Source organism: Peromyscus californicus, unplaced genomic scaffold (assembly GCF_007827085.1).
Source record: "Peromyscus californicus insignis strain IS unplaced genomic scaffold, ASM782708v3 Scaffold_22__1_contigs__length_63687245, whole genome shotgun sequence".
In the NCBI taxonomy this organism is placed as follows: Eukaryota; Metazoa; Chordata; class Mammalia; order Rodentia; family Cricetidae; genus Peromyscus; species Peromyscus californicus.
In genome coordinates this window covers 19,345,784-19,362,050 of record NW_026294525.1, presented here as the reverse complement: position 1 = coordinate 19,362,050, position 16,267 = coordinate 19,345,784, and the positions used below count along the sequence as shown (strand labels likewise).

At 39.2% G+C, this 16,267-nt stretch overlaps 1 protein-coding gene across 8 annotated transcripts in view; it reads left to right on the top strand.

Moving 5' to 3' along the window:
* Positions 1-16,267, top strand: part of Adgb (androglobin) — a 136,153-nt gene that overhangs the window by 98,120 nt on the left and 21,766 nt on the right. For 5 of the 8 annotated variants that reach the window (XM_052751008.1, XM_052751011.1, XM_052751012.1 and 2 more), the window contains 5 exons: positions 3,771-3,955; positions 4,580-4,779; positions 5,186-5,305; positions 8,562-8,673; positions 9,471-9,500. In XM_052751008.1, the coding sequence (XP_052606968.1) occupies positions 3,771-3,955; positions 4,580-4,779; positions 5,186-5,305; positions 8,562-8,673; positions 9,471-9,500 (647 nt within the window). The remainder of the gene's footprint in view (positions 1-3,770; positions 3,956-4,579; positions 4,780-5,185; positions 5,306-8,561; positions 8,674-9,470; positions 9,501-16,267) is intronic. The other 3 variants (XM_052751010.1, XM_052751014.1, XM_052751009.1) reach the window with 2 other exon arrangements.

The following is a 16,267-nucleotide window of genomic DNA, read 5'->3' as shown; positions in this document are numbered from 1 at the left end:
TAATGCTACTCCTTATTGTTAAAGCCACGATGGACATGATCTATGGTGCCCAGTTAAAAAAAAATACCCTATTGTTTTCTAGGTTTTATTATATTGAAGAGCTATTTTAAAGGCACCATACATTAGTGAGTTGGTTTTCAGAGGGAAAAAACTAAGTCTTATTGATAAAATTTGACAAATAATAATACTCTGCCTGATTTTTTCCTATAATTCTTATTCAATACAAAAACTTTCCTCCTTAAAATTGCAAAAAATTTAAATCAAAACTGAATAAGCAATAACACTAAAACACAAAACTATATACATAGTATAACCCTAAGTGCATATTTAAACTTTATACGTGAACATATTTTAATTTAATTAATTCAAGCTTTATACATGAACCTAGGTAAAGGCATAAAGAACATTCTGCATGAAAGCAGACTAAAATGGGGATTTGCCTATCAATTTGTCTTCCTGTAACATATTTTCTTCCTTTTTTTTTTTTTTGGTTTTTCGAGACAGGGTTTCTCTGTGTAGCTTTGCGCATTTCCTGGAACTTTGGAGACCAGGCTAGCCTCGAACTCGTAGAGATCCACCTGCCTCTGCCTCCCGAGTGCTGGAATTAAAGGTGTGTGCCACCACCGCCCGGCCTGTAACATATTTTCAACATTGCCTATAAGAAAGAAAATAAGAAAAAAGGAGAGCAAAAACTAAAAATGGAATGATTAACTTGTTTACTAGTGTGACTAGTTTACTAGCTTGACTGGTTTGTTTACCAGAAGCTATGGAGCCTTGTTGAGGCCATTTACAGACTAAGAAGCGGTATTTAACCTCGAACTAAGTTAGTCCCAGAAGCTGGTCTTGAAGGTGTGGAGCAGAGAGGTGGGGAAGCTGGGAGGAGGCTCCCTGAGGAGTGGGAAAGTGCTCAGCATTTTCTGGGAAGGAGGACATTTCTTTGCAAAGTGCATTTCCAGGATGCAAAAGGGAGCGGCCAGGACAGAGAGATCCCTCTGCACAATCCTTTTTGGAAGCCTCTCCTAACACAGAACAGAAAGCTTTAAAGCATTCTAAGGAAACTGACATTATCAGAGTTGTGTGAAAAACTATGTCTATAATATAGCTGAGTGGCAGTGGCGCACTCCTTTAATCCCAGCACTCGGGAGGCAGAGGCAGGCAGATTTCTGAGTTCTAGGTCAGTACAGGCAGGGCAACACAGAGAAACCTTGTCTTGAAAAACAAAACAAAACAAAAATGCCTATAATGCATGAATTGAAAAAAATCAGTATAATTTCTAAATAAAAGGCTATAGCTACATTATCATGAAATTCTGTTTAATTATTCAAGATGTGAAACATGGAACTTATTAACTCAGACAGCTTTGAGATGTTGAAAGGAGTGAAGGGGAATGGGCCAAAAGACAGAGGAAGCGTTAGAGAGCTGTGAATAGCTCAGGTAGTAATAGATCTGCCACTGCTGCCCTGTCAGGGTCATGACAGAACACTGAGTGACTAAACAATAAAAATGCCTCATTTCACAGTCTAAAGTCAAGTTGTTACCAGGGTAGGTGTCTCCAGAGCACTGTGGAAAGAATCTCTTTCATGACTTCCCCTTGTCATTCTGTGGTTTGCTGACATTCTTTGGCTTAAGGGATCATCACTCAAATCTGTTTTCATCTTTATATAGTGTTTCATTGTGTGACTGTTTCTAAAGTCTGCCCTGCTATTCTCAGGCCACTAACCATTTTGCTTTGGCCTCATCCTTTAACTTTTCCTTATGATGAAAACTATCTCCACATAAGATGACCTTGTGAGGTCTCCAATATGGCTTCTGTAGGACGAAGAGATACAGTTCAACCAATCAGAAAGAGGGGCCTGAATCTGGAGATAGAATATTTTATTTTTTCCTGCAAAGGGTTCTTTTTTTTTTTATTAAGAAACTTTTTGTTCATTTTACATATCAACCACAGATTCCCCTCTCATCCCTCCTCCCACTCACCCCTCCCGACCTTGAGTTCTTGCTTGTAAATATTAGTAACAGTCACATGATCCTAGAGAGACAGCTGAGCTAGAGGCTTCCATTTAGGACCTTTGATTCCATTTGAGCTCATGGAGACCCTGGGAAACTGTAGGATGAATGTTGTTTCCAATCTGTGAATGAGAGCACAGCATTGCTTCTCTGATGTGTGTGGGATATCAATGGCAGAGGTGCTTGAGAAAGCAGATCCGAAGAGAAGGGACAGTGTGAAGTTGCTTTGCTCAGAGGCAACCCGTGTCTAAAAACAAGACTTGGAGGATCCCTTCAACCCTGATAGAGTCTTCCAAGAGCTCAGAGGATAAGACTAAAAGTTTCTATGTGGAAGGTACACGTCCTTGGAATCCTGGCCAGTGTAAACCAAGACTCTGGGTCAGTGCAGAGCAAGTGAGTGGGAGATGAATTGGTGAGAAGAACCAAGCGGGGGGGGGGGGGGGGGGACCACAGAGAGGGGCCCCTGGAAGGGAAGGCAGGTCAGTCTGGAGGGCAAAGTGATGGATATTGCTGGTTTGCTTCTTATTTTATTTGCATCCACTTAGAAAAAAAGAAAGTCTACCGGGTCTTGGGCATTTGTGAAGAATTACTAGAGAGAGAAAACAGCAAAAATTACAAAACAAGGGCCAGAAAGAAGACTCAGAGGGTAAAATGCTTGCCACACACTGTGCAACCCTGGCAACCTGAGTTCCATCCCAAGAATTCATGTAAATGTGGAAAGAGAGAATCAAATAACACATACGCACACACACATGCACACACACACACTGTAATAATGCTTTTAAAGTTAAAAAAAACCCAAAAAAACAAAACTTACAACTCTGTCCTGGGAGGGAGGAAAGTATGGCTTGATCGTCTTTTCCTACTCTTTCTTACTGAAGCTTTCCAGCTTGTGCATCAAAGGGTGAGTATGGGGTACACTAGCTGGTCATTTGCCCACCTGACATAGCTGAGTCATCTGGGAAGAGGGAACCTCAAATTGAGGAAATGCCATCGGACTGGCATGTAGGCAAGTTTCATGGGCATTTTCTTAATTAGTGATTGATGTGGGAAGGCCCAGCCCTCAGTAGGCAGTCCTACCCCTGAGCAGGTGGTTCTGGGGTATTTAAAAAGGCAGGTTGAGCAAGCTAAGAGGAGGAAGCCAGTAAGCAGCACTCCTCCATGGTTTCTGCCTCAGGTCCCTGCCCTGACTGCCCTTCACGATGGACTGTAAACTATAAGGTGAAAGAAATGTTTTTCTCCCCAAGTTGTGTTTGGTCATTGTGTTTATCATGGCAATATAGGGTAAACTGAGATGGGGGGGGGAGGGCACTGAGAATACTTTTGGTTTCTCTGTATTTTATTCTTCGGAGCAAAGTGGTATTGAGGGCGAAACTTGCAAAGGTCTGCTTCTATGAGCTGTTCTTTTTCTACTGTAAAGTGGTGTGAACATGTGACATGTAGTGCTGGTCACGTGACTGTCAAGGATGGTGGCTTTTAGATCTATTCTGTTTCATAAGTGGCTTCCTGTTGTACTTAACAAAAAGGTACATTTCCTACTTGGAGTTTTCTAATAATGGAAACGTGCTACTGTTTTTCTTGACTGTGTCATTTGGGGCTCCTTTGTCAAAGTCTGTAGCCAATTGAATGTTTTAGCATGTCTGTGGGCCTTACAAAGCTGCTTTACTTTCAGACGATCAAATGAGAACATCACACCATTTCCTTCATCACCTTGAACAGAGACCAGTGTGCTTGCTCCTAAAGCTGAACTTTTCTCACCCTAGGTACTCCATCAAAGTGACCGTGGCACAGTACATCACAATACAGGTCCGCACGTCCAAGCCCGACGCCTTCATCAAGCTGCAGGTGCTGGAAAGTGAGGAGATCATGGTGAGCGCCACAGGCAAAGGGCAGGCCATCATCCCTGCCTTCTACTTCCTGGGGAGTGAAAGAGCATTGAGCTCCCAGTGTAAGTACCTACCTGGAGTGTGGACTGCATTCCTGAGTGAATGCTTGTGCTGCTGAGGCATTTAAAATGTTTAATTTAAAGTGAAACCAAAACTTCACACTTGACAAACACTGTACTTGACTCCAGTGATGCCAATGTAATTATTTGTCTAATTAGGCTCTAAAAACTGACAGACTGGTTATGACTCTCCTTTAAAGAAAACTTTGAGAAAATTTATTTTTTATACATAAGTCTGCTTTTATTTTTTAAGATTTATGTATGTATATGAGTGTTGGCCTACATGTATGAATGGCACCATGTGCATGCCTGGTCCCACAGAGGCCAGAAGAAGGATTTGGACCTCCTGGAACTGGAGCCACTGGTGGTTTTAAGGTACCAGGTAGATGCTGGGAACTAAACCAGGATCCTCTTTAGGAGCAGCATGTGCTCTTAACTAATGCATCTCCTCTCCAGCCCCACATGAACGTTCTTAATAAATAACTCTAAGACCAGAAAATTTGAAAAGATCCAGTGGGTTTTTTTAATCTTCTAAAAATATGCATGCCCTTTTAAGTGTATATGTAGGCTATAACCAGTAATACCAATGCACACCAAATATGCTAACATAGTAGTTCTCCTTTTTAGCTAGCAAGCAAATCCTCTTATCTCATACCTCACCTAAGAAAGAACCAGAAGTGATGACTAAGAAAAAAACTGGCCCAACGAGTCAGAAGTCCTTCAAGGGCAGACCTGGAATGGCGGCAGCAGAATCAGGTCTGCCTCTGCTGGAAGAAGAAGTTATGAATGTGCCCATTGTAGAAGAAAATTGTAGCACACCGCAACAGGTACATCAGCTGGGGGGGGGGGGGAGAATTCTTTGGGGCTAGGAAGATGGCTCGGTGGGTACAATGTACGTATGTAACTCCAGGCTGGGAGACCAAGAGAAGCAGATCCTAGGGTCAGTTAGTTTAGACAAATTGGAAAGTTCTGGATTCAGTGAGAGACTGTCTCAAAAAGTAAGGCAGAGAACAACTGCAAAAGGAACTCAGACCTGGCTCTGGTCTCCCTGTGCATATTCACAGGCAAGTACACCTGCATACACATGTGCACAGGCACACAGAGTGAACCAATAAATGTTAAAAAAAAAAAAAAAAAAAGAAAACCAGGGAAGAACCTATCACAGGATGTAAACAGGGACTGGGACATAACTGTGATGATGTTCAAGGTCACACTATTTAGAAATCATTACAGACAAATCTAAAAATAAAAAGAAGACTGAATCAAGTAGCTGTGGCCTTAACTAACATGGAGACACCCACCTGCCCAACTAAGAAGAAATTTGAAAAGCTATTAGAACGGTGTAGAGAGCAGGTGAGTCAGTAACCCAATTGAAATGTTCAATGCATGCCTCCTGGAAACCAGTGTTGCTGAGGAGCAAACTAAGAACCATTTTGGGGATTTGAAATTTCGAATTATAGTGTCTTTGTCTTGGCATACGCGGGCTATTTTATTGCTTCCTCTGTGTGTGTGTGTGTGTGTGTGTGTGTGTGTGTGTGTGAGCACTCATGTGCATGAGTATGGAGACATGTGTCAAAGCATACCATATCAAGCCAGGGGACAACCTCTGGTCAAAGTCCTTGCCTTCTGTCTTGTTTGTAGCAGGATCTCTTTGTGGTTTGCTACTGTGCAAACCCAGGTTAGCTGGCCCAGATTCTAGGATTCCCCTGCCTCCAGCTTCTATCTTGCCACAGGAGTGCTGGGATTACAGACACAGCTACCACGCCTAGCTTTAGAACAGTTCTTGAAATTTGAACTCAGGTCTGCACACTTTCAGGAGAAGTTCTTAATTCACTCAGTCATCTCCCCACTCCACTCAGGATATTTTGAAAGACAGGTTTGGGGCTGGAGAGATAACTTGGGGGTTTGCAATGTTCATTGCTCTTGCCAAGGACCTAAGTTTGGTTCCCAGCACCCATGTAATTATTTTTAAAAAGATAAATATTTTGTGATTAAAAAAAAAAAAAATGAGTGCTTCAATAAAAGCCAAAGTGCCTAAAGATATGTGGTATTAGCAGAAAGCAACAGCAAATACATTAATAATTAATAGTTTAAAAGCCCATAAGTGTGAAAACATGATAAAATACGTTAAATAATATTTTAGTTAAAAAGAATATCAACTGAGACTTTATGAAACATAGAACTCAATGAGTTTTTAATAAAAACTCAACAAATTATGCTTTGTCAACAACACTAATATATATTTAGTGAAATAACTGACTTTGATTAATCAGCTAGGCATGAATAATCTGAAACATATGAGCTGAGCTATTGCAACAAAAGTTAGAAACAGCTAAATAATTGCTCATTGAAAAAGAGACAAGGTTCTGAGAATGAGAATGATGGGGAAAGAAAATCAATGAAATGTGCAAAAAAAAAAAACCCTTAAAATGAATTATTCACAGTTTTGGATTTTATGATTTTTTTTTTTTTTTTTTTTTGGTTTTTCGAGACAGGGTTTTTCTGTGTAGCTTTGTGCCTTTCCTGGGACTCACTTGGTAGCCCAGGCTGGTCTCAAACTCACAGAGATCTGCCTGGCTCTGCCTCCCGAGTACTGGGATTAAAGGCGTGCGCCGCCGCCGCCGCCGCCGCCGCCGCCGCCGCCGCCACCACCACCACCACCCAGCTAGATTTTACGATTCTAATGTATGCTACTCATAAGACCAAGAGAAATACATAAGGCATGAATTTATAAACATAAGAAAATGGGATGGGATTTCAAGGCCATTGAGTAGTGTGGACAAGTCTGTTCTTGCAGAATTAGACACTCGGGCCAGGGGAGAAGTGAGGGGGCTGGTGGGGAGTGAGAAAGGAGTTTGGCAAAACTCATTTGTAAGAAGATAATACTCCGAGGAAAGAGATAAAGCACTAAAATTGCAATTATAATACCTTCAAAGTTTTCCCTTGCTAAATGTTACATGACCCTGTTGTTTATGTTCAGTCTGCTTTCTCATAGAACCCAGGACCACCAGCCCAGGGGTGGTGCCACCCACAGTAGAATGGGCCCTCCTCCCACATCAATCACTAATTAAGAAAACACTACAGGCTTGCCTGTAGCTCGATTTTATGGAGGAATTTTATTAATTGAGTTTCCCATCTCTCAAATAACTCTAGCCCTATGCCAAGTTTGAAGAGACCTGTGCACTGTGGGTTGCTACCCTCTGGAACCCGAATTAGGCACACACCATACCCAAACACCAATTTCCAAGCACAAACCAAACACAAAGAGATCCTTTATTAAGCAAGGCACAGAGACAAGATGACTGAGTCTGAATCCTGAATCCAGCAGAAACAACAGGAAATAGTTTTTCAAGTGTTAATTTTAAGAGAGAAAAGGGGGAGTTCTGTTTTAGAACGAGCTAGGGTGTGTTAGTAAGTTCTGATTGGGTATTTTAATTAGGTTAGTCAAAATTACGAATTTTTATTGCTGGACCTTGGTGTTTCAATAGTTGTGCCTTGAGATTCAGTCTCAGGAATGAGTCAGTGGCCAAATAAGGGAATGGACCTTGGGGGCTAGCTTTAGGAATGTAATTTAATGGTTTAGCGAAGTCAAAAGGGGTAAAAGGCAAAGCCTGTTGGTACCGTGTTTGCCATGCTTGGACCTGCTAGAGCCCTTCAAAGCTAACATAAAACTAGTGATCATAAAAAGAAACACTGATTTTTTTTTTTTAAATATAGAGGTGAAACTATTAGTTAAAGGAGAAAAGGTAATCTATTAGAGGCTAGGGAACTTGCTTGTCACTGCTAACACTATAATAAAGGTGGACTCAAGGTGTGCTACAGATTTAAGTGGGAAATTTAATCCATGAAAGTAATAACAGACACAGATGATGCAGGGGACTGGTTTTATGACTTAAGTATAAAGAAAAGAGAATCCTAAAAGCCAACCACTTTGAAAAGATACTCACCCTCTGAAATAATATAAGGAAGTATGAAAATATGACAGAAATGAGATTTCACTTTATGCCCAATGCAGAGGTGAAAACTAGAAACTTAGATGATAGAGGCAGTAGTTGGGATGGAGAATGCCAAATGCATTTTTACTGAGTGTTAGAGGCTGTCTCAGTTACTGCTGTACTGCTCTGAAGAGACACCATGACCAAGGCATCCTATAAAAGAAAGCATTTAACTGGGGACTCGCTTACTTTCAGAGTGTGAGTCTATGATGATCGTGGTAGGGAGCATAGCAACAGGCGGCGTGGTACTGGAGCAGTGGGTGAGAGCTAACATCGTATCTGCAAGTTGGAGGCAGAGACTAGGTCTGGCATGGTCTTTTGAAACCTCAAAGTCCACCCTCAAGGACACACCTCCTCCAACAAGCAGCACCTCCGAATCCTTTCCAAAACAGTTCTACTGACTTGGCACCAAAGCATTCAAACATAAGAACCTATGGGGGCCATTCTTATTCAAACCACCACAGAAAGTTTTGGGAAACATGCTATCATTTAATTAACCTATGATGGTATGATTCATAAAATGACACATTAAAAGCTTGACCTAATACGTCTTTCAGTGCACATACTGCATGGCTTCTTTTTCTTGTCCTGACTCACTGCCTTCCCTTTCACAGTGCTACAAGTATATCATACAGTGCTTGGTATTGTTTAACAGCTGGCCTCTCACTGAAACTCAGCTGACATTTGTTCAAGCACTAAAAGACTTAGAGAAAAGTGATATCAAAGGTATGTCACCCTAAATACTTTAAAAATATTTATTTTATTTTATGGGTATGGGTGTTTCCCTGCATGTATGTATATATACCATGTGCATGCCCAGTGCCTGTGGAGGTCTAAAGAGGGCACTGAATCTCCTGAAACTGAAGTTACAGATGATTGTGAGTCTCCATGTGGGTGCTGGGAACAGAACCTTGGTCTTCTGCAATAGCAACCAGTGTTCTTAATACTGAGATGTCTCTCCAGCCACGCTTTAAATATTACTCATTCCTCTTGTATCTTACATGCTGAACGGTAAATGGATCACACAATTATAAAATGTTATTGCTCACAGTCTGTGTAGTCTCTCATATTTTCTGTCATATTATGTTTATGTTTTAATATTTTTACTGTGTAATTTATGAAAAATAAAACATTTCATCATTGAGGACTTGTATGTTCATATGGTCATATTTTGTCTACTAAGCAAAACTCATGCACCTCAGCCGGGCAGTGGTGGTGCACGCCTTTAATCCCAGCACTTGGGAGGCAGAGGCAGGTGGATCTCCGTGAGTACGAGGCCAGCCTGGTCTACCTAGTAAGTTCCAGGACAGGCTCCAAAGCTACACAGAGAAACCTTGTCTCAAAAAACCAAAAAAAAAAAAAAAACCAACAAAAAAACAAAAAACCTTATGTACCAATTAGACCTGTGAACCTTTAAAGAAATATATAGACAACTTTTATGTTTGTAAAATTATATTACCCATAGTTGTTAGGAAAGAGTAACAATAAATATAGATTCTAAAGGTACATATCTTTAATTTCAGCACTCAGGAGGCAGAGACAAGCAGATCTCGGTGAGTTCAAGGCCACTGTGGTCTCCATAACTGCAGGTATCTAGGGTTATATAGTGAAGCACTGTGTCAAAAATATGTTATACTAAAGATTTATATGCAAATAAAATACTCACAATTGCATACATAAGTAGAAATAATAGAGAAACAGTATAATACTGTGTATGCTTCTGTGTTCAGAAAAGCTTTTGCCTGCCTACCTTCCTAATTTTTCTTCCTTCCTTCCTTCCTTCCTTCCTTCCTTCCTTCCTTCTTTCTTTCTTTCTTTCCTTCCTTCCTTCCTTATTTCTTTCTTCCTGTTCTTCAGGGATAGTTCATAGTGTCAATAGATGTTAATTATAACCCTGGAAGCTTAGAATTATAGTAGAGCAAAGAATAAGACCCAAGCCCTCTTGTTTGCCTATGTGGTCTATTCCGTGAGTTGCCTATGTCTCCTCAGACTTGTTTTCATATTATAATCATTTATTATATCTGTCTGGATATAACAAAGATAGTCATGCTACTGTTGCTCAAATCAATTCCAAATATATAGCATATAACAGGGGCCACATTACCTAAGAAGAGCTTATCAGAACTACAATGGTGGAGAAATAGGTTGGTGAAGCAAACAGGCCAGGCACATACAAGACTCTGGGTTCAATCTCAGAAGGGGCAGGAGGGGAGGAAATGTGGGAGGAAGAGGGAAGGGGAAGGAAGGAGAGATGGAGGAAGAGAGGGAAGAAGAGGTGGAGGAGAGGAGGGAAGAGAGAGAGAGAGAGAGAGGGAGGAACATGGGAGAGAGGAGGGAAGAGAGAAAGAGAAATATTAATGACTTGATTAAAATCATGTGGGAATCTAGCCATCAGGAAAAAATGTGCTTCTAAACACTGCCTAATGAGATTTCTAGACTACTCAATGATAGAAGAAGAAATTGGTGTGCACACATGTTAGGCTATCAAGGGTAAGACAGCATCACACAGTTCAGAATTTAATTTAATTTAAACCCAGTGTGCAAAGTGTGAAATTACCAGTGTGACTTAAGCCTCTAAAAGGAAAGTTCTCCTTAGAAGAAGAGATGCAGCACTGTAGCTAAACTCTACTGAAGAAGCTGGACAGGAGCAACTTGTCGTCTGTAGAGCCCATAGAACTCCTGTCTCAGAAGACATCAGGAAGACACGGGCAGCACGTGGGAGTTCTCATCTCCTAGTAGCTTTTAAAAAATGGTATCAGCATTATTTTATATTCCAAAGGAATCATAATATGTGTTTCTTTGTGGTACCATATTTGTCAATTTCATGTTGGGATGAGCAATTGCTAACATTAAACCATGCCTTGCATTGAATAACCTATTTATTCATTTATTTATTGAATAGCTTATGTATTAAGAAGTTGTTGCTAATTGTGCTTTAAAATACAGACTTACAACTATACTTTATTTTTTAGTGTGTGTGAGTGTATGTGTGCATGCATGCATACATGTGCTTCAGCTTATAGGAATGGAAGGCAGCAACCTGTGGGAGTTGGTTGCCTATTGGATCATGATGGGCCCTTGAGATCAAACTCAGAGCATCAGGTTTGGCAACAAAGCTCCTTCACCCACTGAGCCCTTAAATGTGGATGTTTAGATGACCAGTTTGATTAAATTAAAACATCAAATTAATTAAATTAATATATCAACTGATGTGTAGATCTAATCAATCTTATCAATAAAAACCAGGAGTCAGATATTGGGGTAAAAACCTGAAAGATCAGAGAAGCAGAGGAACAGCCACCAGTGACTTCCTACATCTTCTGTTCCTCTGACCAAAAGGGTGGAGATCCTGTCTCAACCCCACCTTACCACTTCCTCTCCCTCTCTCTACAGTCCTCCAAACAAAAGTGGTTGACTAGTGGCTAGCTCCATCCTCTGACTCCAAAAAATCTTTATCAGAACATAATCAAAATATCACACAACATTTCTCCCTTTTTGTCTAAATAAAAAGCAAAGGTATTAACCAACATAGTAAAAACATACAGTGAGTACAATAAATATATACAAATATATATAGGAAATAATTACATTAACAATGTCTAGTCCATTAGCATTTGACAAATTCAGAGAAAATACTTCATTATCTTTCCTATCTTGGTGAGACCAAAGTGTTGTACCTAATTCACTTTCTATCCTAACTTGTGTTACCAACCCAAAACTATCTTTTTATGTCTCTCAACCTTATACAATTTACACTTCTTTTGTGAGTTTGTCAACAAGGAAAACTATAACTATCTAGTCTTCAGCTCCATCAGAGACTCGAGAAGGATGTAATATTACCTGAGTAAACAGGAAGTGCAGAGCAAACAACTTCCAAAACTAAAAAATGACAGAAACAGCTGGCTGCCTGGACAGTTACCCAAGGTTCCTCTGTAACATTGGGGCATCCATCTTTGGCCTGCAGGCCTAGAATATCTGACAGACTTTTCTGAGAAGCAGGATTTTTGAAGGGCTATCCCACCTTGTTCTGGCAAGTTTCTGGGGTCACTTTCTTTTGTGTCCTGCTTGTCCAATTTGGACAGCATACTGTCAGCAGTCAAGGCAAGGGCACTTTCTTTGCCCACATGGCTAGCTTTTGTCACAAAGAAAGTGAACTCCATATGGAGTTTCTTCAATGCCCATCATCCTCTCTGATATAGATTGGTGCTGCCAGGAGCAGGCATGTCTCATTGTCATAAAAAAAGGACCTACATTATTAAAACATCTTAAATGCCATATTCTGTAGATCTCTGAAGTGTTTGAAGACCACCTGTCTATCTAAAAATATCTCTATTTAACCTTGAAAACATACCTAACATGACTACAAGTTTGATTATAATATGTAGCTAATTACTAACCTGTATTTCTTTATTATCCTAAATAGTTTGAAATAATAACTTTCAAGGACTAGAAATTTACATCATATTGTTAAGTGAGCCATATAGGTACAATATCTTGAACAAGAGTGGAAACATATGTACAGTAGTTCTAACAAAAATAACCTTAAATTTGTTTTAATCTACAAAAATATCTTAAACAAGAGTGGAAACATATACAGTATAACAAAAATAATCTCAAATTTGTATCAGTGGAGTACTACTCAGCAGTAAAAAACAATGACATTGTGAAATTTGCAGGCAAATGGATGGAACTAGAGAATATCATCCTGAGTGAGGTAACCCAAACTCAGAGGGATAGACATGGTATGCACTCACTCATAAGTGGATACTGGATGTAGAGCAAAGGATAATCAGACTACAACCCACGTCTCCAGAGAAGCTAGCCAACAAGGAGGACCCAAAGAGGAACACATGGGTCACCCTGGGAAGGAGAAATAGATGAGATCTCCATCAATATATAAAAATCCATATCAATGTAAAATATTTAAGATTAGTAGTTGCTTTTTGGTTTAAAAGTAGATTCAGTAATCTACCCTTTAATACTATCATTTCTATATCCCTTTTTTTCTTTACAGAACAAAATCCCTGAATCTAATCTCCTTTGTTCAGCTTTTTTTCCTGACCATTACCAATAACAACTTGTAACCAACCCACCTAAATCATGACAAATACCCATAACCCATTGAACAATCAAAAACAACCCACCTTCCTCTTGGGAATACAGGCATCATGTTCTTAAAGTTACTTCCTGCTGTCTGGGGGTGTTAGCATCTTTAGGGGACTCTGAAAATAAATGGGATAATTGTCAAGTCCTGGGAGAGCTAGCTGTATCATTTGTTGTCCAGTCTCTGTAATGGGAAAGTGCAGGGCTTATCTCAAGTCCTGGCTAGAGTAGTCTGTGAGGCTTGACCATCTCAGTCAGCCACCTTGACATTGTCCTGAGCAGTTTGTAGTCCAAAGGCAATCTTCAGGTGGCATTTGTCAGGTTAGTGGTATTACCACATAGTCCCAGTGGATTATCGTTGTGGGGCCCCAGCCTCCTTTTGGAGACTTCAAAGGTCACTGTGAGGCATGCTCATGGTTCACTGCAGAAAACTTAAATATTTTAAATGTCATATTCATCAGATCTCAAAGAGGTTAAAGGACCATAATTTGTTATGTACATCCATACTACAAAAATCTAATTCCTAGTTGTGTGATAGATACTCAAACCCAAAATTATGTACAGGAAGCTAGATGAAGCCTTTTCTTGAATTAGTATTCTATATGACCATTAATATCTTGACAAAAAGTTTAATATATATGCATACTAATTTTATAAATTTTGAGATAATATTTGTACCTTAAGAAAAGTTTTAACACTGTCAAAATAAAACCAAAGGATTATATTAGTAGTAATAGACTGGTCCCTTAATCTTGGTTTTTCTTCTGTCCCATATCAGATGGCTCTTCTGACATGAGACTGAGATTTTGGATTTTCCTTTTAATAAGCATGCTTGTGTTTAGAGAAGGAGAGAGCCATGCTTCAATGCCAAAACCAGCTTTAATTTTAATTGAACTGGCCTACAAAAAGATCATTTGCATTATGCATCTGTAGAGAACAGCAGTAACAAACATTTGGGAAGATTTATGAAATTTTATCTTGTTGTAAATGTGATATACCAATAGGCCAATTTACTCTTTTTCTTGGGACATTTTCTCTTGATAACTTGTCCTTTTTCTTCAGATGTCTCCTTCGCAATGAGTTTGCTTCTTTTTGTTCTAGAGCTTTCAGGTGTGCTATTAAGTCACTATTGTGAGATTTCTCCATGTTTTTAATGTAGGCACATAATGCTATAAACTTTCCTCTCAGCACTGCTTTCACAGTGTCCCATAAGTTTGGGAATATTGTGCATTCATTTTTATTGAATTGTAGGAAGTCTTTAATTTCTTTATTTCTTCCTTGACCCAGTGATGATTCAGCTGAGCATTGTTCAATTTCCATGAGTTTGTAGGCTCTCTGTAATTTATGTTGTTGTTGAATTCCTTAAAACCATGACGATTTGGTAAGGTACAGGGGGTTATTCTAAATTTTTGTATCTGTTGAGGTTTGCTTTGTTACCAAGTATGTGGTCAACTTGAGATGCTGAGAAGGTATATTCCTTTTTGTTTGGGTGACATGTTCTATAGATGTCTGTTATGTCCATTTGAGTCATAACACCTGTTAATTCCCTTATTTCTCTGTTAAGTTTCTGTCTGGCAGACCTGTCCAGTGGTGAGAGTGAGGTGTTGAAGTTTCCTACTATTAGTATGTGGGGTCTGATGTGTGATTTAAGCTTTAGTAATGTTTCTTTTACAAATGTGGGTGCCCTTGAACTTGGGGTATAGATGTTCAAAATTGATACTTCATCTTGATGGATTTTTTCCTGTGATGAATATGAAATGTCCTTCTCAATCTCTTTTGATTGATTTAGTTTGAAATCTATTTTGTAATATATTAGGTCCATTTGACTGGAAAATCTTTTCCCAACCTTTTACTCTGAGGTAATGTGTCTTTGAGGTTAAGGTGCATTTCTTATATACAGCAGAAGGGTGGGTCCTGTTTTTGTACCCATTCTGTTAGCCTGTGTCTTTTTATAGGCAAATTGAGTCCATTAATATTGAGAGAGATTAATGACCAGTGATTGTTAATTCCTGTTATTTTTGGTTTTGCTAATAGTGGTGGTAATGTGTGTGTGTGTGCATTTCCCTTCTTTAGGATTTGCTGGTGTGAAGTTATCTATTGACTGTGTTTTCATGGGTACAGCTAACTTCCTTAGGTTGGAGCTTTCCTTCTAGTACTTTTTGTATGGCTGGATTTATGGATATGTATTGTTTAAATCTTGTTTTCTCATGGACTATATTGCTTTCTCGGTCTATGGTGATTGAAAGTTTTGCTGGATATAGTAATCTGGGCAGGCATCCATGGTCTCTTAGTGTCTGTAGAACATATGTCCAAGATCTTCTGGCTTTCAGAGTCTCCGCTGAGAAATCGGGTGTAATTCTGATTGGTCTGTCTTTATATGTTACTTGACCGTTTTCCTTTGCAGCTCTTAATATTCTGTCTTTATTCTGTATGCTTAGTGTTTTGATTATTATGTGGCAAGGGGAATTTTTGTACCTTTATGGTTATGTCTTTCTTTAGGTTGGGAAACTTTTCTTTTATGATTTTGTTGAATATATTTTCTGTGCCTTTGAGCTGGAATTCTTCTCCTTCTTTTATCCCTATTATTCTTAGGTTTGGTATTTTCATGGTGTCCCAGATTTTCTGGATGTTTTTGTGCTAAGAATTAGTTGGGTTTAACATTTTCTTTGACTGATGAATCTATTTCCTCTACTGTATCTTCAAGGCCTAAGATTCCCTATTTCTTCTCTTGTATTCTGTTTGTTATGCTCGCATCTTTAGATCTTGTTTGTTTACCCATATTTTCCATTTCCAGAATTCCCTTGATTTGTGTTTTCTTTATTGGCTTTATTTCAATTTTCAAGTCTTGAACTGTTTCCTTCACCTGTTTGATGGTTTTTTTTTTTCTTGATTTTCTTTAAGGGATTTATTGATTTCTTACAATTTTTTGTTTGTCTTTTCCTCCATTTCTGTAAGGGAATTTTTCATTTCCTCTTTAACGGCCTCTATTATCTTTATAAAATTATTTTTAAGGTCATTTTCTTCTGTTTCATCTGCATTGGGATGATTATGTCTTGCTGTTGTAGAACCAATAGTTTCTGGTAGTGTCATATTTCTCTTTATGTTGTTGAGTGTATTCTTACACTGCCAACTACTTATTTTTTCCTTCAATTGGTGCAGGTGGAGTCTGTATCTCTAGGGGTCACTCTCCCTCCAATTATTACAGGTGGGTCCTGTG